We start from the raw sequence: 27,174 nt of genomic DNA, 5'->3' as shown, positions 1-27,174 counted from the left end.
AAAGAAAGCGTACAACTCTTGGGGGTTTGATTAAAAAACTGTTTCCAAAATTCAGCTGACTCGTGTTTTCAATGCAGTATGAATATTTCCTATGATTAACTTATGGTTTTCCTGTGAGTTACTGTACATTTAAACTAATAAAAGTTTGCATTCAACTGAACTGAGATTTAAAATAATAGAAATATTAGTAAGTAATTGAGTAATCTGTGAAGAATAACTGTAAACTGTTTGAATTTCAATAACCCTGAAAAAACGCTAAATTTCTCACATGCACAACATCTATTTTGCTTTTCTAAACCAAAACATATTTTTGAAGTAAATAATTCTCAACTACTGCGCTGTTTGAGCTAAATTTATGAATTATAAATTCAATTTCCTGCTGAAGTTGGAATAAAATCCAGGTAAATAAAATGCAAAATAGAAAATGAGCCAATTTATTTATCGTTTGAACATTTTTCAGAGTAATTACAGCTAATACAAATTTACAAGCTGGTGCTAATACAGGTACTGAGGTAAGTAGTTTTGTCAAAATGTACTATTGCTAGTTATATTTCCTTGCAGTAAAGCACTGCAGTTATTGGTACATTACACTGAATAACTATCAAGTTTGATTAGTAATAATTGAAAAAATATATAAAACTGTCAACCTCGTCAAATTTCTTTATAATAGATGCATTAACAACTTTTAATATTGGCGACTAAAGAAATTATTTGAGATTGTTTAACACATTTACTACGGAGCCTAATAAAGATCTTCTAGTGTAAATATTTAAAGTAGGCCACACTTGTAATTTGCATTTATTTCCGTATAAAATCTTTGAACTTATACACTTTTGATATGAGGTCTTCGACAACAATCACTATGTAGAATAAATGGATATAAAAAAAAGCTAGGGGATAATTTGTTTGTATTTTGTTTGTCTTCAATTTTATGATTTTTCTTTTGATATACAATATTATATTTTTAATGCCAAAAGAAATCAGTTTTTAAACAAGTCACAACAATCTGAAAAGTAGAGCAACTAATAGTTACGTGAATATAATCAAACCTTTTTTTTATAATTACATTTAATTATTGAGAGATTTTATCTTGGAGAAAAGGAGAATATGCACCAGACACTAAAGAGCAGTTTCACCTTATTAATGTGTGCAGCTACTTATTAAAATTTGTTTAAAAAAAATTGTGGTAGTTGTCTTTTTAGAAGACTACATGAATCGCTGTAACATTTACAATAAATTAATTTAATTCAACTATAGATTGTTACATAACTAATTGACACTCAGAAATTTTACCATTTGTTTAGTACCTATTTGTTAAAACTAAGAGAATTACACAATAGAAAACACATATTGAAACAAAAATAACAAAATATGCCAAAATATACCAGCGTCAAATTGAAATCATCTGATAAAACAGTCATAAGTGAATATTGTATTTTTTTTTATACTAATCTGTTAAAATCGTGGTAATGCTAATTATTAACAATATTTTAAATATAATGAGCATATCAACGCACAAACATTGTTATCAACTAGGTCCAATAGATTAATATATAAATTAGCATCAAAATATATTCCCAACTGTAGTTTGTTATGGTTTAATCAATCTATATAATGTATCTTAAAACTAAAAACATTTTTATGACAAATTATACATGTTTTATATTTTTTATTAAGTTTTTAAATTATATCACAGCATTTCTGATTGAGTTAAAACTTCTATACATATATACAAAGAAAGACGGCAAACAGACAACATTATTTGAGAAACTACATCTGTGGCTTGTTTTTATAACCTTTTAGAAAACTACAAAGGACTTTATACATTAAATTTGGGCTTAGAAAAAGAAACATACTTGATTGTGCAACATAATGAAAAATACATTAATATGGTTAAGATATGCTGATACTACTGATTTAAAAACGTGTTGCACAATTAGGGAATCGCTTGAAAATTTATAGCAAAAACTTCAAACTATGTTGTCCATTACTACAAGAACGCAACTATTATCTAATACAACATTTAATTGCAGTCAAACCACAATCACTCTTAATAAAGCAGTTAGATTAGGATTAAATATAACTTTTAAAAAGTAAAATGTTTTCCAAAACATTAAATAAAACTCTGTTTTATAAGGCATGCATTACAAAAATATCACTATCAAATCAAAAGTAGCTTTTAAAATAAAATTTTAAGTCACAATCACATTTCAATATGAACTTATTTACATATCTCACGGCCAAAACTGGATTGTCTATATAAATTAAAACATAAATACAATTGATAAAACCAAGTTGTACACTCATTTCAATCCACTTGACCAAGACAAGTTTGGTAAAGTTAACAGACAAGACATTTTGCTAACACAAATCATTTGTAGGTTATAAAATGTATTGGCATATTATTGAATGGCATACTTCCTCACATCAGGTTAAGAACTCATTTCAACCCTGTATAGAAAGTAGAAGAGAAAGTGCTACCCTAATTGCACAAGAGTATATAGATCAGGTTTGTGGGTACAAACATAGACAAAAAGAATTAAATATAGACTGTCAGCCTGCTGCAGTTACCATGGTTACCATAGGTTCCGGCGCACACCGCTGTAGTTTATGTAGCGCGTACGCTGTAAATACATGGCGCTCCAAGCGGTGCGCGCCGGAACCTATGGTAACCACAGCACAGCTGACGGTCTATATTTAATTCTTTTTGTCTATGGTACAAAACAACACAAAGAAAATTATTTCAAACAAAAAGTGATAGAAGTAGTAAAGGAAACAACATACTTATTTACTCTATTCTTTACCTCTCAAGGGGATTTAAATGTAATATAGTACATATTCTCGAGACCTACTTTGCTCAATAAACAAAATTGCGAAATTCACATAGGTTAGGTTAGGTCAGTAACCCTTATTTATTAGTCACTCGATTGCAATTTTGTGAAAGCCAATTCAGAACGACACGTTGAAATTGTCAGTTTAAAAAAAGTTCATAAAAATGTTAAAGTCAATGCTGACAAGCATTAGGGATGATTTCTATTCAACATAAGGCACACAAAGCTAAGATAAATAATTTGGTATCAAACATAAAAGTTCTTTTTGCAGTTTTGTAGGTTGAAAAGTCTGTAAGAAAAAGGAAAGAGTGTTGTTCATTTATAAAAGTGTACAAACTTATGTAAACATTGTAAATTCACACTTTTGTGCAATTAGTGTAGAAATTGTAACACAGACTAAGAAACACTATTTTAAAACTATGTAATAAATCGAGTGTAACAATGTATCTTAATTTAAGTTATACTCTTCATAACATCCAAACAAATATAAATAAAATATACCTTGTACCCGTTTGATATCAGTTTGAATAAATGATTACACATAAAATGAATGTTTAGTACCACATAAAATATTACATTCCGTATAGCAAAAGGCAATAATTCATGTTAAATAAAATTCTTTACCTACAATCCTACGTCTACACAAATAAGCTTACCGTTATTTTTGGTTTTTAGATTTTTTTGGTGCAGTAACACAAGAGAGCTAACTTTCTCACATTCATACCTACAACAAACTCCTACAATCCACAACACTAAACTAAACACTGAGACGATATTTAAAATAAATAAAATAAATAATTATAAATGAGATTGAAAAAATATATATTTTCCTAACTAAATTATACATGGCATAAACACAATTTAAACCTTAAAACCCTTAATGAGTAGGAATACATTGAAACCACATAAGATCAAATAAATATGAAAAAATCTAATTTAAAGCTTGATCGGGGTTCTATTTATTTACATTTACCATTTAAAACAAACGGAACTAATTTAAAGTACAATAAAGCATTTTTAGAAAAAGCAAGTTTTGATTTTTCTGAACTAAGCGATATAACCACCTAAAAATCATTTCCCAGCCAGCATAACGCAACTAAAAATGCACCATGAATCTTAATTTGTAAGGCTTATATTGTTAATATCTAACAGTATTGCTTCTAGTTTTAGAAAAACCGAGTTTCAATAAAAACAAATTAAAAATATTATGTACATTTGGTGTTCAGTACTTTATTCCTAAAACTTGGACTGAAATTTAAAATAGTCCAAAGTAAAAAAAAAGCATATTTTGGGGATGACAAAAATTGTACGAATTTCAAAGTTAATCCAAGCAATAAAACAAACAAAAACCATAAATCATGTTTTTATTTTAATAAATGATTAATTATATGGCTTAATTAAGTAAAGCTACCAGACAATGTGATAACAAAGAAAAGTAATTTTTTATTAAAATTCTCTGTGTCTCGATTACAATAACAATCGTTTTTTTCTACAGAAAGTCAGGATTTGCCAAATTCTCATGAAATATTTCAAAAGGCTAATATATTAAAAAAAAATAATGTTGCACACACCTAAAAGTTGTGTTTTTTTTAAGAGTTAAACTTAAAACATAGTTATATTTTTAGCTAGTTATGCACAATCAAATCCAACTAAAACATATGTTAGTGCAGGAAATGTCTTTTTGAGTCATAAATTATCAATAAAACAGCTATTAAGTGAATGATACACAAGTTAAAACAGTATTGTGATAAGCTAAACAAACAATATTTAAAACATTGTTTATAATAGTTCCTTATTTTGTAGCTTCTCTAGAGTTTTTGTAGGAACAAACTATCTCTTAGAGTTTATAAGTTTTTAGGAGCAAATTGAATTTCCTCTGGTCTCTGGTAATTTAATATGGCAATGATGGTTTTAACATAACTTGGAAAATGATGATATTTGTGTTATTTCTGTTACTCTGTATCCTGAAACCGTGAAAATTGATAATCACGCATGTTATTGAGTGAGTAGTCAAATACAAAGATACATAAATATTTGAAAAAGTACAAAGTAAAATTACTGAAAGGAAAATTAAATCTCAAGTACCGAATGCTGCATTAGGTACAAATAATTCACATCATTTTAATATTAAAATGAATATCACCAAGAAAACAAAACCATGGTAAAATATTCGGCATAATAGAATCCCTACGTTTTTTAACATTATCTATAACACTTTTATTTGTGTTGTAAAATCTTGTACTTGACTTAATGAAAGGTTTAGGTTATCATAAATAATTCCCTATAAATGGTGAAAATAAAAGGTAACAGTAAGAAACTCATCCAAAATCACCAGTCAGAGTAGCAATGGTGTTTACTTTTAAATTAATTTACAACTAGCATCGATACCAACGAACCTCTCCAGAGATCAAAACAGTATCACCTTTTCTTCTTCTTCTGCTTCTTTGACTTCTTAGTTGATGTTTGTGTGCTGCTTATCAGATCGTCTTTTTCCCCTGAGTCGGTGTTGGACTTGTCTTCGACGGAGCTGCCGTGTTTGGATTCAGACAACGTTTCTTCTGGTTTGAACTGAGATACTGTCAGACTCTCTTCAGTTTCATCTTTAGACTCAGACTCAAAGTAGCAGGAGCCAAGAGAGTCGTGAGCAGGCTCGACCTCTTCTCCTACGCTGTCATTGCATGATTCGTACACCGAGTCTCGGTCTTCCACACTGTTGGTTTTGATCACGTCTGTTTCTTGTGTCTTGGATTTGGCTGGGCTGGCTGCAATACTACTCCATGAGCGGACAGGGGCCAGCTCTTCCACCTTAGGTATGTTTCCGTTGGCATCTTCGTTGTTAGGGGACACGATTGAACTCCAAGAGCGCTTAGGGATGTCCTGTATATCTGCTGCTTCTGAGTTTTTCACTTCCTCCTTCTCCAGTGATTCTCTTTTTCTGACTCTTCTTTTAATTCCGTCTGAAGATAGTTTTAAATCTGGAAAACTATCGTCCATGGATTTGCCAGGCTTGGAATCGCTTTTTATTTCAATAAACACATCCTCTTCTTCTGAATCAATTTTCTTCAATGATTGTTCCAAATTCTCTTTGATGAGAGGTTCATTTATTTCTTTATCGTCAATTTTAATATCCGACTTTACTAACTCTTCTTTAACAGTAATTTCTTCGAGTTTTGTTTCGTTATCATGGAGTTTTTGTTCAACTTCACGATTTTTCCGAGTAAATTTTCTGTTTTTCCCTTTTTTGTGGGCGTGTTTTAGGTCTGACTTAACAACAACCGGTTGACAATCATCACTAGAATCTTTATCTGTGGTTTCATCATTTTTAATCTTATCGATTTCTCTGTCGGAGTCTTTATCATCCATGACAATATCTATATCTTTTTCAGGACTTAGCTCTGGAGACCAAGTACTATCTTTGACCAATAGATCAGATTCAAATCCTTTCAACTCATCATCAGTTGTGCTATTCTTTTCTTCAACAATGTTACTGTCTAATATATTGTTACAGAAATCAGGAGATAACTCTTCTATGTTTGATTTTTCAATTTCAACATCACTTACGATAACGCTCATCTCTTCATCACTTTTAGCTTTAGCACTGAATATCAACTCAGATGATTCACAATCTTTAGTGTCATTAGATAGTTCTAAACACAAAGTTTCAGATGATGTCTCTATGGGAAGTGTTTCAACATCAGATTCATCATTTTTCTTTGCTTTACTAATGTTTTCAACATGTGACTGTAATTCATCACAGACTGGTTCAGTTGAAAGATTGTTTTTTTTGGATCTTTTCTTTTTTCCTTTTGGTTTTTCTTCAATTTTGTCTGATTTATCTTCAACCACAATTTCCCCTGATTTATCTGTAGGCAACACATCTTGATAGTTCATTTTTGATTTTTTTCTGAGCCTAGAGCTTGTTTTGTCATTTTCTTTGATTTCTTCCTTAGCGGTTGGAATCACTTGTTCAAACAAAATCTCGGATTCACAATCAATCACCTTTGCTTCTGCAGTAAGATCAAGACTTCTCTTGCGTCCTTTAAAATCTTCAAACTCTAGTATCGTTTCCTCTAAATCTTTTTCAGCCGAAGCCTCCCTCAACTGCATTTCTATGTCTTCAGAACTTTGCAGCATCGCATCACAGACAGGTAAATCATCTACTACTTTAGCTTCAGTTACATCCATTGCTCTCACAATATTAGGAACAATAAAAGTATCTTCAGCTATTTTAGATTCTACATCTACTTTAGGTTTGTTTTTTTCACCTTTACTTATCTTCCTCCGTGATTTTCCATTTTTTCCTCTCTTCTCACAAGTCTCCAAAACAGGTTCTTTGTCTTCAGACTTCCTTTGGGTTTTAGAGATGTTTTCATCAACTTCAGCAAGTACTTTTTTGGAACTTCTTCCATCCAGCGGTTCAGTTGGTTTCTGTTTTTCTTTACAACTACTCTTGACTACGTCTAAACTAGAAGCACCTAGTTCACTTACTTTAGCGTGTGAATACAAACAAGGATCTAGAGATGGGTCGCTGAGCATGTAATCGCTCAACCAAGGTTGGTTTACTGTTTTATTCAACTTAGATTCCAATGTAATTTTCTTAGTTTCAGTGCCTACTACAGTTACTTTCCCGTCATCGGTGAGTAGGTCGGAGGGAAAGTTGAGTTGCGCTGTTAGGGTGACAACGGAGCCCAGAGGGTTCACTTGGCGTTCAATAACGGGCTCGCGCCTCACCACCCCTTTTATACCTTAACAGACAAAACGCAAAATGTCAACAATGCAATCTTCACGAACTGCAACAAAGGCAAAGAAAGCTTTCAACACTAACTCAACTTGTGGTTAAATTTTAATTTTTATACAACTGGATGCAGTAGAAGGGATTGAGCAGTTTGACCCACGTAGTAATACCGCGGTGGAAGAGGAAGACAGACAGTATTGGTCTTGTTATCCTCAGCCACACATACCACTTTAGCAACACAAACTTGGACCGGACGGTATCAGGGTTATACTGTGTGAGCGTATTTCCAAAACAACAAGTCAATGATTGTAACACAAAACCTTCTTGCTAGCAGTATTTTTATTCCGCACAACGATGATGTTCCTAGTACAAATACAATACTTTCGAGGGTTAAAAAGTTTAAAGAAAGTGGTACCACTCTTAACACTGACAAACACGGACGACGAATAACAGTGAGAACATTTGAAAATGCCTAGTTGGTCGGTATAGTGGTTGAGCAGACGCCAAGTCATTTCTCTAAGAGGCTTACTATTGCATTAGAAATGTCAAGTTGTACTTAGAGAAGGAAATGCACTAAATGCGTCAAACATTTGGCAAATATCTTGTTGCCTGCTTAACTGCTGCTCTGAACAACTGAACATTTACCAGTGTCTTCACTGATCTTCGTCATCCAAATTCCTTGGTTTTAAGAGTGCTACCACTTCCCTACAACTTTTGAACACTCAATTGAATTGTGCTGTGTCACAATCACTGACAAGTTGTTTTGGAAATACAAAACTACAGCATAACCTCACTGCTGCCCAGTCAGAACCATTATGGTATGAGTGCTTATAACAACAAACCAATTGTGTCTGATTTTCCTATCCACAACCTGAGTAGTATGAGAGTCAAACTGCTCAGTCCGTTTTAAGGCACCATGTAGTATATTTTAACTGTCGTCTTAAGTCCTTTTATTTCTTCACTACTTCACAATACAATTAGTCAAATGTTGGGAGAGGAAATAATTATTTTGATTGAGAGATTTTGGAACATGATTTCTAACTAAGCAATAAAGTTCAAAAATAAATTTAACCAAAATCAAGATTAATACTAAATACCTTTCTAGTTTTGTTGTACCGTAATGTAATTGTAGTGCATCCTTGCTTGCACACATAACGATGCCTTTTAACATTATGTAAATTTACCGTGATTTAAAACAAAAATTTTGTAAATTGTTAATTCATAGGCCTATAACCCTTTACTACTACATTTTTCTTTCAATGTGTATCATCAACAATATTTAATATTACCATAATATGTAACAAAAGACCTTGAATAAAAAACACAATAATCACGATTGAAAACCAATGTAAAAAATAGCCACTCAAGTTTAATTGTTGTCATGAATCACTTAACAATAAAAATATTTATTAACAACGTTTTCATTAATATATACTGTATGTCAAACATATAAATATATCACATCAACAAAATTACATGTTATATAGGTCAGTTTTGTTTCGATAATAATTGTTGCCAAAAAATTATTACTTTTACTTGCAACTACAACAACTGTATGTCCGTCCATAAAGAAAAAAATTGTGTACAAGAGGTTAAAATAAAATGTTGTTAAGCCAAAAAATAGTCGAATGACACTATATCTTCTGCCTTTAGTACTACTTTACTCTGTAAACCGTACAATTAAGTAATAATAGAGTAAATATATAAACCAATTTAAAAAGTATCGAGTGAATAAACGACAATACAAAACATTCACTTGCAGTTAGGCGACTTAATATACAGTCTACAATAATATAACCAATATACACAGGGAGAAATTGATACACATACAATAAATGACAATACTGTACTGCTATTTATTACCAGTGCATATTCTACTTCATGGGTTCAAGCTAAAATCATTCAGATGGTGAAAAAAGTAATAGGCCTATAGGAGTTTAACTTGTATTTGAGATTAAAAGTTAATAACACAATCGAGCAAAACTGCTGATCAACCGAAATGATAATGTGTAACGATAAAATAATCATAAAATGCATCAAATTATTCTATACTCGGGTGTGTTGCTACCCGAGTGGTTAGTATCCCAAATTTCAATGCGAGAGGGACATTGATCCTGCCATATCCAAACAAATGTTAGGGGTTCGCACTACTTTCCATTAGAAGCGTGTGCGATTCCTTAATTTAAAATGCCACAGTGAACAATAAAAATAAAATAAAATATACTGAAAGAGCCGTTAGGAATAGAACTCAACCACGATTCACTCCACAATATTATAGACTATTAGAGCACAAATCCCAGCCTACAAATTAAATCCTTGTTTGCTTGCATTTTATTTTTACTACACCTGTGTAGCCTATTTGTTACAAACTCTGATGCCTTCCTAAAGGCGACAAAAATAAGAAACTATATTTAAAATGTAGAGATAACCTCAGACATTCCTAGTTCACCATAGCACCATATTGAAACATTGTGGCAGACACGAATATTATACTTTAGTTTATATTTTAAAGGAAGCTAATTGGCTAAGTAACATATTTTTGAAAAGGAATAGAGTTTAGCTAGCTTACCTGATAAAATTATAGTCTAGGGGCTAATATTATATACATCAACCTCCTGTCTGAAGAAGTCCTACATCGGGACTATATATCAGTGTTGTTTTGTGACTTTTTATTGTGTGTACCTATTAGTCCTTGGACTCATATTTCCTAGGCAAGCTAGCTGATTTCCACCCCCTTTTCAAAAAATCCTTATCAGCCACTCTGCTTTCCTTTAAAATATTTTACTTTGAAGACAAAAAACAAAACAAAGGACAGGGGAACAGATGTATGTTACATAAGTGAAAGAATTACTAACCAGTATTGCGGGTGGCAGGTGCTTCCAGCATAGCCTCGGCCAGGTCCTCGCGCAGTCTGCAGCTCCAACTGCAGTCAGTCTTGTAAACAAGTTCCACCATGTTGGGGGATAGTTCGAGGCTACCTGTGAATAATACGATTGTGTGAGAAAACTGTAAGCTATTTTTGTTGTCTTTTTAACCCCTTTTTAATAAATCATATCCTAACAGTTACCAATGTGCACATCTACAAATAAATCTGTGGAATTAAGGCAAAAAAAAACAAAAAAAAAATGTATTTATCAAACTGTAAGTTCAAGAAATGCTGTTTCCCTGTGATGAGTTTGGTTATGTTCAACGACCTACCAACCACCGTTTAAAACATGGAAATACTTTTTCATCAGAAAATCAAGATTAGTACAAATGTGGATACTCAGTCAAGACAGTCTATACAATTAGTGAAATACTTCTATTAGAAAAGTATTACTTTTTTTGATTTGGCCTACTGCCTGTTTAGGAGGTAATAAATTATTTTATTTGCATCTTCCATTTTGGTCTTCACCCATTTAGACTGTGAAAGACAAATAATAACATTGATACCACTTAAAACGTAAATGTGTCTTTTAAATAAATGAAACAAAACAGTTGTAGACAAAGTTGTTTTATTTTGTTCCCTTGAAGTGCTAACATTCATGTGGCTTTGCGATTTTATCTTTGAAATAACTGTTTCAACATTGTAGGAAACTTAGGTGTTGAAGGTTAGTTTAACACTTTAGTGTAGATAAATTTTAAACAAAAAAATTTTCATTTTGGTTCAATTTTGAACAAAAAACATTTTACTATATACTTTCAAATAGTAAATAGTCTTTTTTTTAACACGTGTAGTGGATACAAGAACAATGTAATTTAAGAGATTTCTGTGGACCTTTTCCATCATAGTTACTGTAGTACAAATACAATTATACAATGTTTCAAGGAAGAATACTGAGTTTAACAACTTATACTGGTGAATCATTTTAGGTGCTTTTACACAGTTGTTCAAGGAAAGAGCACTTTTGGCTTGATACAATAAGGTAGAAGAAATGGATACAGCTAACTTACCCAAGAAAAAAGTTTCAGACAGTTGATGGTACACAACAAGTTTACAGCACGATTAATTTTATATCTAATTTTGTTAACTGCCAATCTACTATTTCCTTCTTAAGACATTGCTTGTGAAATAGTTATGTACTGTACAGGCAAAGAAACTTACTGCAGGATCCAGACTCTATGATGAGAGGCTGTTTGAGAGGCATATTGACTGGATTGGATCGAACCACTTGTTTGTTGATATCCAGTGCATCTCCGGTGTCACTGCATACAACAAAGCTAATATTAACACTCAAACTCATACATACTTTAAGTATTCTTTATGTCTGCTTTTTAAGGTTATGTTAGAATGAGATTGACAGATTTCAGTGGAACCAATTAGTCAACTTAGCTCACATGTCGGCTGGCTAGAACAGTGCCTTGAAGCCTAAATGAGACAATAGCGCTTGTAGCTATATTTCAAGAATTACTTTAGCTTCAGTGGTTTAGCATTAGGTTTGCCAAGCCATGAAATGTTGTGTTGTACTAGGCAAGTCCAGGGAAAGAGCTGGTCTAATGGTATAGTGCAGGGTGCAGGGCTTCAGTCCCCGGAGTCCCAGGTTCAAAACAAGCCTGTTACCTATGTGATGCTTTGACCCTTTAGGCCTAGCCTTAAGTAATACGTAAAATTGTTTTGGTTTAGAGTGAAGCATCTTCGAATTTCAAAGTGCAACATAAAAAATATGCAAATGCAACCTCGTTAAAGGGTTAAGCGTCTGAATGATTTTAAAGCACAACCAAACATGGCACTGCATCACCGAGATGTACGATGAGGAACTTACTTGTTTGAGCTGACGGTGATGAAGGTAAACTGAGGTCCCATCCACAGTCTTCTGTGTGGTCCGGCGTGGGTAACTATCTCCACCTGAATAGCACATAATATATCACATTTTATGTTTTAAAGTGATCATTACAATAACTCAATGTGCTGCAAGACGAAGGTCCTAAGTACTTAATGATATATGATTATATCCCTTCATCTTGCAAGCGACACAAATTGTTTGAAAAGAATTTAAGTGATTAAAATCACACAACTTAAAAGTAGACATATAATGCAACAATGTAATTTGAATCAGGAGTGAGTTGATTTGTGGATCTCAAAGCGCTGTTATGACGGTTTTCTCAGTTTAGGAACTAGACTCGATCATTTTAAAGAGAAAATCAACGTAACTTAGTGCTACACAAGGTCTATTTACACATCTACTACCTTTGATTCAACAAACTCTACTTTCTCTTCCATCTGGTTAGCTTTAGAAATAAGAGTGCCAAGTCACAAGTAAGTACAATATGTTCTTAAAAATGATTTAGTCACTGTCTGCAGTTTTTACTTAAATGTTATGTACTGGATTAAGATTCAAAATCTGGCAACACGAGACAGGAGAGGAATAGAACAGGAAACCGAAATGAACGGATAAGGAAACAACACTGATCAATTCTGGTAGGGCTACACCACATAATGCTTCCTAATATACCGTGCATTTCATCTAATATGTTTTCTTTCCTGCCTAGTGTGACCCAAGGTAAAGAACACAACAAGCGGCAAAACAAAACGCCACAAAAATAAAATATTAATTTAATACTCTTTTTGGGGATTTATTGGATTCTGCAAGTGGCATGTTGTTTTCACATGAAGTGACATGTCCTGTCTAGGGTAGCAGCTCTCATTTGATAACATAGAAAGCATCCAACAGAAACATTTTCCTTCCTTTTTATTCTTCTCCGTGACCTTTTCTGTGTAGCTCAAGCTTGATTTGACAACTACTAAACTTGACAACCTCTGGGTCTACAAAGTGTTAAGTTACGGTAGTGACATTCTACAAAATATCAAATTTAAAAAATAAAAGTAATTTTGTTAAAACAAATAATAAAATAACTGAAATACACATTCTTAAAGAGGAACGAGTTTTAGTTTAGAGCACATAAATTGAATGGACAAGTCAAACTACACAGTTGAGTTACCTGAGACAACCAGCGCTCGTCGTCAGAGCCCGTGTCCGTGGGTGTGGGAGGGTCGGGTGGTGTCGGGTGCAGCAGCGGGTTGGTGCAAGGTAAGGGAGGATGCAGGGCGCTGCTGTAGGGGGGTCTCTGTAACACCCACTGAGCTCTAGCCTCCACAAGCAGCTCAATTCCTGTGTCATCACACACCTTCTCCTTGCTGATACCTGTAGCGGTCAATCAAAAATAGACAAAGATAAATTTGTTGTAATGTCTATTTAATAATAAATACTGCAAAATCTCAAGATAAAATCATACAGTAAAGTCATAAAATCATACTCAAGACAACTCGTTGATAATTCACAAGTGATCCAGGATGATGGAAACATAACCTTAAATACCCAAAAAATAACTAACATTAACCTTTAATGTACAGTTAGCATGTTCGCTGCGGGAATCCCATTGGGGGGGGGGGGGGCGATCGGAAATGCGATGCAGCCTTGGCGCACCAGCGATCAAAGAACGCAATTGGCATTAAAATATTTAAGTTTAGACAGCAAAAAAACAGTGGCAGTGATGGTGCTGTGTTATACCGAGAGTGGTCGTAGTTCACTGAAAAACTCACAGATAGCAGCACTGCCTGAATCCGTAGCCATTGTCTTTGTAATGTGGCTTGAAGAGACAAAATTACTAAAAACAAGACAAAAAGCGTTGCGTTGGGATTTTACGGGAAATTGTACTATCAACCTAAACCCAACCTACACCAAATTAGAGTATAGGACCAGCACAGCACAACATACTGACAAAGTTTAGTTGATCCCCGAAAAATGCGGAGGTCACAGTACACCAACTTGTATAACACTGCACCGTGACTACGACCAGTCGTACGCACGCTGTGCCAGTACGGCATGACTCTGATCGGAGTCGTCTGCAGCGATCGAGTTAAGCTAAGTCTAGGTAATAATAAAACATTTCAAATGCAGTGCAAAGTCTCTTAAATTCTTAATAGTTATTAATACTACATTAGAAAATAGCCATCACATTTTATCTTTATTAAATACGGTACAAAAAAAAAACAAAACGAAAAAGCAATCTTGATCAACTGACATTTATGGCGATCAAATTGATACCCTTCTAGACTTGATGGATTATAATAAAAAATAAATAAATAAAAATAATCTAATAAGATTCAAGATATTTAGTCTTCAATTGGAAATATGAATAAAAAAACTGTAAAGCTGAACCTAGGGCTGATTTAAGCTACTTGTTCAACTCATAACTACCTGAGAGATGTCTCGGGTCCAGATCGTACTGCACCAAAGCTCCATTACAAGCCATGATGTAAAGAGAGTCCATGGACCGTCTGGTACGTGAGCCCCCGCTGTGGGGTGGCAGAGACGGGGCCCTCGGTGCCCCAAACACTACCGCCACCTTGACAATGCTGTCTTCAGTAGGCGGGGCTAGAGCACTTTGTCTCCGCACCTGCGATTTAGAAAATGAATTTGAGTAGAGACAATTCTTAAAGTGTTTTAGTGTCGTGTCAATGACTACAACACACAAAAGCTAAAACTATTTAACGAATTATGAAAATTTTAAGAGATTTTGTAGATGCATGTTTTTCTAGCTGAGTTGTATACGCTGCAGCGGGGTGCTGTGTTGAGCCTGCGGAGTCCGCAGAGCACACAATACACAGAGCTACGTCAGAGTGTTTTCCTAGGAATCGCACGCGCACCCCGAAAGCGGGGTTCAAACTGCGGGCTGTGCCGACTCATTCTACAGGAGTCTACGTCTCAGTCCGCAACGGGATAGCGAGGAGTTCATGTTGTTGTGCAAATGGTTCTGCGAGAGAAACTTGAAGTTCACACCCCACGAAGTCTAGGAAAACACTAGTCCGTCTTTGTCTGCTGTACAGTCTAAAAAAGCACTGAATGCCATACCCCGGCACACACCTCGCAGCTAGGAGAACACACCTAAAGTCTGGTAAGCTAACATGAAAAAGTCTACAGCCAAGAATTGAGGGAATTGTAAATTTTGTAGGAGGCAGTACATTTGTTTATTTGCATTTATTTATTATTATTTTGTTTATTTGTTATGCATTTATTTTCCTTCCATCATATTAGTATTCCAATTTATATTTTTAATGGCCGGAATTTATTATAATATTTAACAATGACGATACAAAATATGAAAATTCTTAGTAAATGTTTAAATAGGCCTTCAGTTAATTTATTGATTTGCATTCAAGAACAGACAATAATTTAAATTAGTAACATAACAATGAAGCTTTTTATTTTATGTGGTTACATAACAGAAAGCTACAAACAAATCCATCTTAATATCACCAGTTAGTTGTCCATTTTTCTAAAAAAATAATAAAACAAATGCATGCCTAAAGAACATTGTCCTCACGTATTATGTAGTACCTTACCTGAGTTAGAGGGGTGACTGTGGTGGGAGTAGGGGGGGTAGGTTGTCCTCCTCCACCAGGGGGAGTCTCCCACAACACTGGGCTGTTGCGACCGTCGTCGGTCAGACCTGCACTGCGGTGAAATCTGCAATACCACACCACATGTACAGGAGCGATACAAAAAGATGCGGATAAATTTGTATACAGTAGAAACTTTTAGATCCAACTATCCAGATTGCCAACTATCAGAGAAAAAAACTTAAATAACCCAAAAACTAAGCTCATTGCAGTTTTTTGCATTTTACCCCAACTTGTTACAATTCAATTCAAATATCTTTATTCGTTTTTATGTACATTGTACAATAAATAGTGTCAAAATAATTACAATAAATAGTAAATTACAAGCAAAAAAAAATTTTTGAAGTAAAAAAATTGTGCAAATTGTGTAGTAGTAGTACAAATTGTAATGCGTGCCAATTGTGGCCATAATGAATCAAGAATCATTATCTATATATATAAAATCCAATGTATGTTTGTTTGTATGTATGTATGTTTGTTTGTCCTTTATGGACTACGAAACCGCTCGACAGATTGTAATGAAACTTTCAGGCATTATTAAGCATTATTCAAGGATGGTTTGTGTGAAGTTTGGTGCAGATCCGTCAAAAGGGCTCCGCCCCAGTGGCTCTGAAGTTTCCCATGTTAACCTTATGAGTACTCATATTTAAATGTAATTTAAGAATCTTAACAGCTGGTTCAACTAATCAATTTGATTCTCTGATGTTCAATAGTATTAAAATGTTAATAGGTTTACCAACAGGGTGCAGCACTATTATTTTTTTTTAATTTATGTCAATAGCTAATTTGCAACCAAAAGGTGAGTGAGCGTAGCGAACAAACTTCAACCCGTAGGCGAGTTAGCGTAGCGAAAGAGCTAAGCAGTAGGCAAGTGAGCGCAGCGAATGAGCTCCAACCTAAAGGTGAGTGAGCGTAGCGAACGAACTTCAACCAGAACGTGATTGAGCCATGCGAACGAGCTCATCTTGAAAATGAACGAGCTTTTGGCATAAAACCACATTAGGACAGGACGACGTCTGTCGGGCCAGCTAGTTATTTATACAGTATAAGAGTATAGGATATTTTGATTGAATTTAGAAAACTTATTGATTTCATGAGATATATTAGTTAAAATATTATATTACATGTCATTCATTCATCACTAATAATTAATATTAATTTCACTATTATTTTGTATGTTTTCTCCGATAATGTTTGTTAATGGCCCTAATAATGTGTCATAAGTCATTTAAAATGTAAGCATAGCCTAATAGGCCTAATTATAATTTAAGTTCATCAAGATCTACATAGGCCTACTTAAAATTGAACCATTATTCTAAATTTAATCCTAAAATCTTATTTTATTACATTAAATTCAGTGAAATCATTTGGCATCTTTCTTTGAACATTGTCGTATTACAATATCATAATAAACTTGGCCTATTTCAGAGCAACAATTAAATTATATAAATTATTTGTATTTTCAATTTAAAGCCTACTATACCATTCGAACCGGCACGACCATGCCTCCCTGAGATTAAAGAGCTTAAATTATATTTATTTATATGTTAATCACTTATAATTGAAGAAACAAACATATGTAACTATAGCCTAGAATCACTTTTCATCCACTTTTGGAAGCCCCACCATTTTGTTACCATTGTTAGTCCCATAGAATTCAACCAGTATACTTGTAATTCTCTTAATAAATCTTATATTGTAACTTAATAAACTTATTTATTCTTAAAGTAATTAATCTATTATAAGATTTAAATCAAGACTTACCTCATCAGACAAATAAATGAAACATAAGTTAGGAATGATCTTTATTAATAAATACAGGGTGTCCCGTAACTCTCTGGACACTTGTATATAGCGTTATTCCTTAGGTCAAGACAAACACATTTCACCATAGGAACATGGGTCTGTGGTGTCTAGTTTACCGACTGTCGGTATTTATGTGTTTTTTACAAAAAAACTAATAACTCCTAAACGGTTTGAGATACAGCTTTGATATTTTGCAAAAATGTTAATCTTATTAAGACCTATTATCGTTAGAAATTATACTAAAAAATCATTAACCGTTTCAAAATGGCGGCCATTTAAAATATTTGATGCCAAATTTCACGAAAACCATTAACTTTACAAAAAAATTGCAAGAGACAAAAAAGTTTGTAAGTTTTATGTAGTTTTTAATGATACCTGATTTGTTAAGATTGGATAAATAATAACAGAGAAATGTCTTCTTTTCTAAACGCATGACCACTTTTCTCCATTTAAACAATGCTAAACAACGTAAAAGGAGTATTAGCATTGTTTAAATGGAGAAAAGTGGTCATACATTTAGAAAACAACACGTTTCTCTGTTATTATTTATCAAATCTTAACAAATCAGGTATCATTGAAAACTACATAAAATTTACAAACTTTTTTGTCTCTTGCAATTTTTTTGTAAAGTTAACGGTTTTTATGAAATTTGGCATCAAATATTTTAAATGGCCGCCATTTTGAAACGGTTAATGATTTTTTAGTATAATTTCTAACGATAATAGGTCTTAATAAGATTAACATTTTTGCAAAATATCAAAGCTGTATCTCAAACCGTTTAGGAGTTATTAGTTTTTTTGTAAAAAACACATAAATACCGACAGTCGGTAAACTAGACACCACAGACCCATGTTCCTATGGTGAAATGTGTTTGTTTTGACCTAAGGAATAACGCTATATACAAGTGTCCAGAGAGTTACGGGACACCCTGTATATTTCAATGTGGGCTAAGTCAACAGTCAAAGAAATTTTGTAGATCTCTTAAAGAGCCAGCCAACAATAATAAATAGACATATATAATGCTTTCCTGTGCGTAGCAATATAACCAAGCAAAAATGAAAATTTTACTTTTTAACCTAAAGGAAAATATTTTTAATTTGTGTCTAATTTAATCGAGAAGTTTGCATGAGTTTACATCAAGAAGTGTTTTGTTACCCTTTCAGTTTAAAAACAAAAATTATTTAGGCTACATCCAACAAAAGTATAGGATATTGCAATGTAAATTTGAGATTCGAGATAAATTTCAGAAGATTTTTTACCACGCCTATGCTAAAGAATGTTTTTTTCATAGACACAAAATACAGTGTACAAGGACAAAGTACATGTGCCTAGTTATTTGTAGTGTCGTATCAATCGGCGGGTGTTGCTGTTTGAAAATAAAATCCAACAAATCGGATTTCAGACTGGGAAACCGGGGACTGGTCCCATTTGATCCGGATGATTAGAGTCCTGCTGTATTCACTTTTTCTCAAACTACCTGCTTTGTTGGTGATACTCAAATGCTCAGGAAAGTATCAAAACAGAGTAAACTAAAAAAAATCTACTAAACTATTTAGCTATTTACGTTCTAATGTACCTGGAGAGTTTGTTGACAACGTGAGGGGTGGTGTGAGTCCTCACCCCCACAGTTCCCCCGTACGGAGTGATGGGGAACACGTGTGTGGTACCTCTCATAGAGCTGATGGCCACCCAGCGGGAGTCTGCGGAGAACGCTATGTCCTGGATACGAGCAGTGGTGTCGCCTCTGTAACATAGCAGTAATTAGACAATGAGGCCATACACCAAGAACATATATTTTCATAGGAAGAAAATATCCAAACATACAAATACTTTAAGATGGTTAGATTTAAGTTTAACTTTTCAATATAGCCAAATTGAAAAAAAAAACTAACTGAAAGCTGTGGCATTTTTTAAGCCACATCAACTACCATATTGACAAAGGGGGGGAAATTGGACTGTTGTACGGATTGTGTCAATTAGGATGGCGTGTACTGTGATTAGTACTCCTGCAAAAGAGATAGAAAATATCCCCAACCACTTTTTCCCTACTCTGAAGATGTAGGTACAGTTAGTTTTAAAAGTAACTTGTTATAATTGATCCGTACATAGGCCTAATATAAAGAACAATGGTGGTGTGGTAAGGGTTCTTGTGCGTGTATGCATCCAGGTTGCCACTCTAAATTATTTACTCCATAGCGCAATCTTTGATTAGCTTTTTCAGCAATGTTTTTTTGTTTTTATATGCGGATAGTCCATATAGCCTAGATGAAATGTTAACTTCAGTATCCAAACGTAATGATACTCAATAAGTCAATAACCATAATACATTTTTTGGAATCTGTCTCACATACCAAATGGGTAGTTTACCTGTGCAATATGTAGAGATGTTGGACGTACGCTAGCGTGGAGGTACACGGGTGAGTGTTTATACGGAAAACGTTGAAGCGATGTCCTCGTTTGTCTGCAGTCACAAGCAGCATGCCGCTGGGGTCGAAGCTGAGTGCAACGATTGGCTCATGGTGAGCGTTGAAGTGAGCGAGGATGCGGTTCGCGCCCTGATGGTCTTCCTCACTTGCGTCCCTGGGACCTTTGGTCTGTGAAAAAGTTTAATTTGGCATCATTCAAGGTGAAAGTTCACTAGTCATACACCACTTGAGTACGGTATATGAAAATAGGAAGTATACACACATATGTGATGATAAAAAAAATAAACTTATACAATTTTGTTATAGAAATACTCTATTTTTATTTAAACAGTTTGAAATCCTCTTTCAACCGTGCATTTGCTTGTCCACATGGGCCTCAAGCCTGTGCATGTGTATTAAGCCAATATAGAGGTGAGGCAGTACAAAAATGAACTCTATTACCTGGTTGTTTTCTAAAATAAGTTACCTGTAAAACCTTTCTAAAGCTTACAATCCAGGCATAGAGCCTTTCCTTAAACAAAACTAATATCATAGAGCCTTTCCTTAAACAAAACTAATATCATAGCCATTCCTTAAACAAAACTAATATCATAGAGCCTTTCCTTAAACAAAACTAATATCATAGCCATTCCTTAAACAAAACTAATATCATAGAGCCTTTCCTTAAACAAAACTAATATCATAGAGCCTTTCCTTAAACAAAACTACTTGGATGAAGTGTTTATTGCATTGAATTGTATTTTATGACTACCTACAGTAGAAGCAACAACAGACATTGCCACTCACCTCGATATCCAGTATGGTGACCACCCCCTTGTGTGTGGGCTCTGCATGGGGTGCGTGTGGGTGGAAGTGTGTGTTCTCAGGACTGCCTCCGGTCAGCGAAGACGCCACAGTCTCACTCAGATCGCGCAGACCCTTGCCCAGACACTTGGCTGCGTGGAACACTGTGGCCGTCACACTCTGCGGCCCCTCGCTGTGACAACCACCTAGGGAACGCCACTGCGACACAAGTCTACGGTCTGCGTACGCCAACCATCTACACACAATGAGCGGTTCTATTTACAGCATAGCTATAAATAACCAATAAATTTTAAAGGCTAAAGACGCCTGGCTGTAGGCCAGAACTGTTCTGAAAATTACTTCACATTAGGCCTAGAAAGTCGCAGCGTTGTCACAATGGTGAAGGCATTGGTGATTGATGGGATTTGAACCCAAGACCTGGGTAATTAAACCTCCGCTACTCTATACTATTAGGCCAGCTTACTTACACAACTAAACTCCTAGATAGCCTAGTAAGATACTTATTGCAGATTAAAGACGAGGAAGGATAACTTCAATGTTAAACGCTTTGTTGCATATGAACCTTTGACTATTTGAACTCAACAAAAAACATGAATTTGACTCAAATTTATATTTTTCAAAGGAAATAACTGCAAAAATTTAAGCTGTTTCTGTATTGACTTCATTATGTTCTTGCAATGCGAGGGTTGTTTACAAGGTATTGTCATGTTTAGGTCATATTCCTAAGAGGAAAAATTTTACGGTCCTCTATCTAGTTACATTTAACAAAATAATATATAACACAGAATTAATTTAATACACAAACCATTATCTTTGTATGGACTTTGACTATGAAGAAAATTTAACAAACCAATAATTAGGACAATAATTAGGAGCAAAAACGTAAACAACACAAATTGGATATACTTTATCAATAGCCAGTTACAATTTAGCCTACCATCCAAAAATTAATCCACAAATATTGTAACCATAAAAAAGTTGAACACCCTCATACATATTTTTATGTTCCCATACAACACTTGGAACATTTAGAGTTGTACCTTGTGCCGAGAGCTACTGGGTTGACGTCGGGGTTAGGGAAGCAGGTGGTGACCACAACATTGTCTTCTAGAGTGGCAGCGTCAAACACTGCGATCCTCTCGGCCAAGGTGACCACGACAGACCTGCGATTGGCCATCACATCCCACACTTGATGAGAGAACTTGATGCTCTTCACCTGCGAATGTAAGTGGGTGGGATAAGTGTCCAAGTATACAATAATTTTAAGAAACCACTATAGAGAGCCAACTTAGACTGTTTCACAAAAGCCGAACACCACTTATTTTAGATGAACCCTCCTACCAAATAAGACACATATAGGTAAGCTTAATAATATTGATAACACATGTAAAGGATTTAATTCTGCGCATGTAGAAAGAACTCAGTGCTACACTTGTCAGTGCAAGTCTAAGGCAACTGAGCTACCATTCCACCATCCGATAGCATGGACAAGTGCTAAAATAAGGACGGGCGACACTAGACCTTGCTGGAAAGATACTAAAAACTACTTAAGCGCCAGTGGTCTACTTCACCGTTCAAATTTGGGATTAGCTACTTGTGTCACACTGTCTTGAAAGGTTAAAGCAATATTTATCACATTCTATGACTGTTCGGTTGATTCAACATATAGGTTTCAATAAATTATCTTTAGAAAATAGAGGTGATATAACTAGAAATGATTTAAAAGATGGGAAAAATAAATATCAAACCAAATTTCACATTACTAAATACTATAGGCCCTTAATGACTTATAAAATTGAAATCCTTAACTTTATACAGTAAAACTTTTAGCAGCAGTAATATTTCCATCACTTAACAGTATGCACAATGATCAAAGATATGAACGAGTTGGTTCATATCTTTCGAGGGGCTATGGCAGTATTGTATTGCTAAAAATGCTAGATTACAATTGTTGTACCAGATGATGTATTACTGTTGTTTGACCGTATTTACCTGGTCACCGTCCCTCAGTGATATGAAGCTGACAGAGCAGAACTGCGGCCCGGGCCCAGCGTTGTCCACCATCGCCACCAGAGGTCTCTTGTGTCTGTACAAGTCCTGTCGTAGTGGCAGTCTCGGTTCTGGTGACGGCAACACACACAATGTGCGTACACTGCCTTGCGACCATGACAACACCTCACGGGCCTCCCCCGACGCGGGCACTACCCACACCTACAGCAAAACAACGCATAACTTATCAATTAATTCTCCATCAATCTAACTATTTAAAAAGAATTTTCACAAAAATATTCTATTTCCCATTAGAGTTAGAGTCCCATTAGAGTCCCATATTGGATAGTAATTTTATTGCTTGAACATCAAACAGAGGATGTGCTGACAACTTTGCACTACGGAGAAGAGAAACGAAGCAACGTCGGAAGCAAGTTTTTCAACCTTCTTCCAAACCAATTTGAAGGAAGTAATAAAGGAAAGAAAGTGTAGGGGGAAAACGACAATACCTCTTGGAGAGGTTATTTTATACCAACAAAAAATTCCTCCACTCCAAAAAACCCTATGAAAAATTGTATTGCATTGATCTAACTTGAGTATGACAACATTGTAATTCTCAATGTAATTACATGACTACAACATAACTGAATACAACCACACAGAAGTAAGGTACAGAGGAAACCTTACATCTCAGTGGCACAACGCAAACTGTGTTCTATTCAAGATGTGGCATTGATTGAGCTATCGATAGTAAAATTATTCACTTCAGATTAATGTATACATAAAATGGCTGACTTGCTCTTATTTGCATTGGAAATTGGTTGTACAATGGAACCTTGTTATATCATGTCTTATGAGAAATTGTAAAAATGTCATTTGGCAAGTTTGAAATATCAATTTAAATAGATCTTGCCAATTTATGGAGATTTTGTGATTCATGAATAAAGCCCATATCTTAAAGGCAAAGTTATAGGCTAGATTCTTTTTTCAGAGGTCAAGCTATAAGTTAGGGGAAGCACACAGACAAACATTGAATTAGTCATCGACCAGTTTCAGTAGCCTATATTAATGTTGTTGACAATTATTTGCCCCAACAAAGTACTAGTCACATACATTCACTACCTCAATAAGGTTAAGTATTTTTATTTAAATGGTTATCCATCTAGTAGTAACCAGATATACTAGGCGCAAAAGACAAGACCCAAATCGCGCAAACCTAGATAATCAACGACATGAACGATGCAGGAAAAAAATTCTTAAAACCTACACCCTCATCATCAACTTAATAATTAGGTATGGTTCACTAACACCAGTTACTGACCTGTACTCCACTTCCATAGCCCAGCACCAGCAACAGTGGGGCAACGCCATCCTGCTCCCCAGTGTCCGGGTACAGTGCCGGGTCATTGATGTCTGCCTGCTGCACCCTAACCCAGGTGATGGCTTCTCTACTGTCTCCACTGTTGCCACTGTATGCCTAGATACAATTGAAATATGTAAATAACCCCATCTATATTAAAAAAAAACTCCCACCACAGCAAACCTGCAGGCTAAGCGAATTTACTTTTGCCTGATTTGATTTTTACTCAAATATTTCCCTATAGATGACAGAAGGGCAGCAGGGGAGTTAATCAAGTGAGTTTTGGTAAGATGTTGATAGTTCCGTATAAAAAAAAATGATTTACCAAATGTTGTAAAAAAATAGAGCAGAGCCATAAACAAGCAAAAGCAGACCACAACAGTTGACTTATCTAATATATAAAATTCTCGTGTCACAGTGTTTGTCTGCAAACTCCTCCGGAACGACTTCACCGATCGTTATGAAATTTGGTGTGTAAATTCTGTAGGTATGCGAATCGGACGTAAACTATTTCCCGTTTCGAAATTCTTAAAAGGGCTCCGCCCCAGTGGCTCTGGAGTTTCCCATGTTAACCTTATGAGAAATGGAATTAATGAATCTTAACAGCTGTTTCAATTAAACAAGTTGGTTCTGTTCTATGATGTTCAATAGCATTAAAGTTACAAGGATTACCAACAGGGTGCAGCACTATTATTTCTTTTACATTTATGACAACAGCTAATTTGCAACCAAAAGGTGAGTGAGCGTAGCGAACGAACTTCAACCTGGAGGCGTGTGAGCGTAGCGAACGAGCTAACCTGAAGGCAAGTGAGCGCAGCGAACGAGCTCCAACCTAAAGGTGAGTGAGCGTAGCGAACGAGCTCCAACCCAAAGGTGAGTCAGCGTAGCGAACGAACTTCAACCAGGACGTGATTGAGCGATGCGAACGAGATCATCTTGAAAATTAAACGTAACGGTACTTTCTTTCCATCGGTCTGTCTTAGGAGAAACCTATAACTTAGGCGATACGAAGTTCACCGGGTCAGCTAGTTCTCTATAAAAATAATGTAGGAATTTTAAATTTACTGTTATTTTGGAATGTTCTTTTAAACCAGTAATTAATTGTTCAACAAAGCTTCCATAAAGCTCTGTTCTCATAGTCTGAATATACTGATTTACGAATTTGTTTGAATAAATGTAGGTCAAGACGTTTATACATTAATCTAACTGCCAAAAACGGTCCTCACACTTCGCTTTGCCAGCCTTTACTACTTCATTTACCACTTCCTACGTCGTGGACCTGTTTCCCTCCCTTCCCATAGCATTCTAGTATTTTAGATACAATTATGTAACTGCTACAAATGTTTCCCCAGCAAGCATTTCCCACACTCTTCACTTCTCGATTTTACTACTTCCTTCACCACTTCCTACATCGTGGAGCTGTTTAAGTTTGCCATTTATGAGATGGATCCATGAATGTGATTCGCCGACGAATTGTTTAAGATAAAATGTTATTTGTCAACAGCTACCTTATTTAGCTATGTAGATCAAATCTGTTAAATACTGTACCTAAGAAAGTATGTTTTATCTATGACTGTAGTCGTTTAGATATTACTGTTAAACCTATTCGATCAGTGGTCGTTTCCAAATTGCTTAAATATAAACTAAGACTTTCTCTGTATTGTTTGATCAGTTGACATCATCCGATTTTTTCCTTTGTACTGTGTTTAGGTTGTGACTTGATTTTAACATATGCTATGATTCTTAGTTTTGTTTACATTTACGTTGTTATTTTGTAACCATTATGGCAACCCATAAGGCCAATGTTAAAATTAAAAAAACTTTGATTTACTTTAACATTATATAGGCATTATCAAAAATTGAAATTGGTTACGTCCAAACCATCTAAACATTTAACAAAACAACCTTGGTAAGTTTGGCTAAAATATGTTCAGCCGTTATTGAGATAAAGTGTTAAATAAAGATTGCATTGAAGTTGACCCCTAAGAACTTTGCTTCGCTCCGCTCAATAAAATAAAAAATTCCAACTATTCAAATATGCTGGTAATGCTTCAAACTAATTTGTCAAGTTTTTCAATACAGATGATTTTTGTGATGTTGACTCTATTAGCTGAAATAAGCTTCCGGCACGATTAGGCTCCTCTAGATTTTTATCTCAGTGTAGAATATGTAATTTGGTTTATATTTTTTTCTGTAAGTATACCGTAGTCTTCACTGTGCCAACTAAATGACCTTAGTACGGGTATCTTATTTGATTTTTTTGTTAATGCCTGATTTGTTTTTGTACTGTAATTTATCTTTGACTTGTGTTTTTGCAGCATGTAATCAACTTTATTGACATATCCAAATGCATGTACATGTCTAACGGAATAAAAATATCGATTCTTGATTGTTGATTATGTTTCCATAAGAGTGAGTTTTATGAAAACATGTTATAACTTTTAAATATTGTCTATTGTCATTTATTGTTTAAAGTAGAAAAATTTTATAATTGTGAAATAGGTAAGTTATGGAAGTAAGCCTTATGATTATATGGTTTATAGGATTTGAACTTGTTTTATGTGCCGTTAGGAATAGATTTTGACTAGGCCTATTCTGAATTTTTCTAGTTTCTGTACTATTACTCAAGGAAATGTTAAATAATTTTCCTTTTCCATATTATTTTTCTTATTCTATTAGAGATTACAATTTCATCCAATTTTTTAAACCGAAATAGATAGAAATATTCTGTTTGTAGCATTGAGTCTTAACAAAGGTTCTGCAATTTTTGCACAAAAAATGTTTAACCTCTTTAACAGGGTAGGGAGTAGGAGGTGACTTATTTTTTTCAAATAGCAACCCCT

General features: G+C 34.7%; 1 protein-coding gene across 1 annotated transcript in view; it reads right to left on the bottom strand.

The window, feature by feature from the left end:
• Window positions 1-418: 418 nt before the first annotated feature.
• Window positions 419-27,174, bottom strand: part of LOC128990395 (uncharacterized) — a 33,862-nt gene continuing 7,106 nt past the window's right edge. The window contains exons 3-15 of the mRNA XM_054412743.1: window positions 24,293-24,448; window positions 22,975-23,193; window positions 22,023-22,198; window positions 20,965-21,217; window positions 20,120-20,346; window positions 19,329-19,496; window positions 15,890-16,013; window positions 14,745-14,943; window positions 13,486-13,688; window positions 12,309-12,391; window positions 11,651-11,751; window positions 10,422-10,544; window positions 419-7,576 (exon numbers count right to left, since the gene is read on the bottom strand). Of these exons, the coding sequence (XP_054268718.1) occupies window positions 5,250-7,576; window positions 10,422-10,544; window positions 11,651-11,751; window positions 12,309-12,391; window positions 13,486-13,688; window positions 14,745-14,943; window positions 15,890-16,013; window positions 19,329-19,496; window positions 20,120-20,346; window positions 20,965-21,217; window positions 22,023-22,198; window positions 22,975-23,193; window positions 24,293-24,448 (4,359 nt within the window). The 3' untranslated portion in view covers window positions 419-5,249. The remainder of the gene's footprint in view (window positions 7,577-10,421; window positions 10,545-11,650; window positions 11,752-12,308; window positions 12,392-13,485; window positions 13,689-14,744; window positions 14,944-15,889; window positions 16,014-19,328; window positions 19,497-20,119; window positions 20,347-20,964; window positions 21,218-22,022; window positions 22,199-22,974; window positions 23,194-24,292; window positions 24,449-27,174) is intronic.

The sequence above is a fragment of the Macrosteles quadrilineatus genome, unplaced genomic scaffold (genome assembly GCF_028750875.1).
Source record: "Macrosteles quadrilineatus isolate MER2022 unplaced genomic scaffold, UCM_ALF_1.0 Scaffold_3__2_contigs__length_128488019, whole genome shotgun sequence".
NCBI classification, from domain to species: Eukaryota; Metazoa; Arthropoda; class Insecta; order Hemiptera; family Cicadellidae; genus Macrosteles; species Macrosteles quadrilineatus.
Note: the sequence above shows the minus strand (reverse complement) of the source record. Positions and strands in the feature narration are given on the sequence as shown.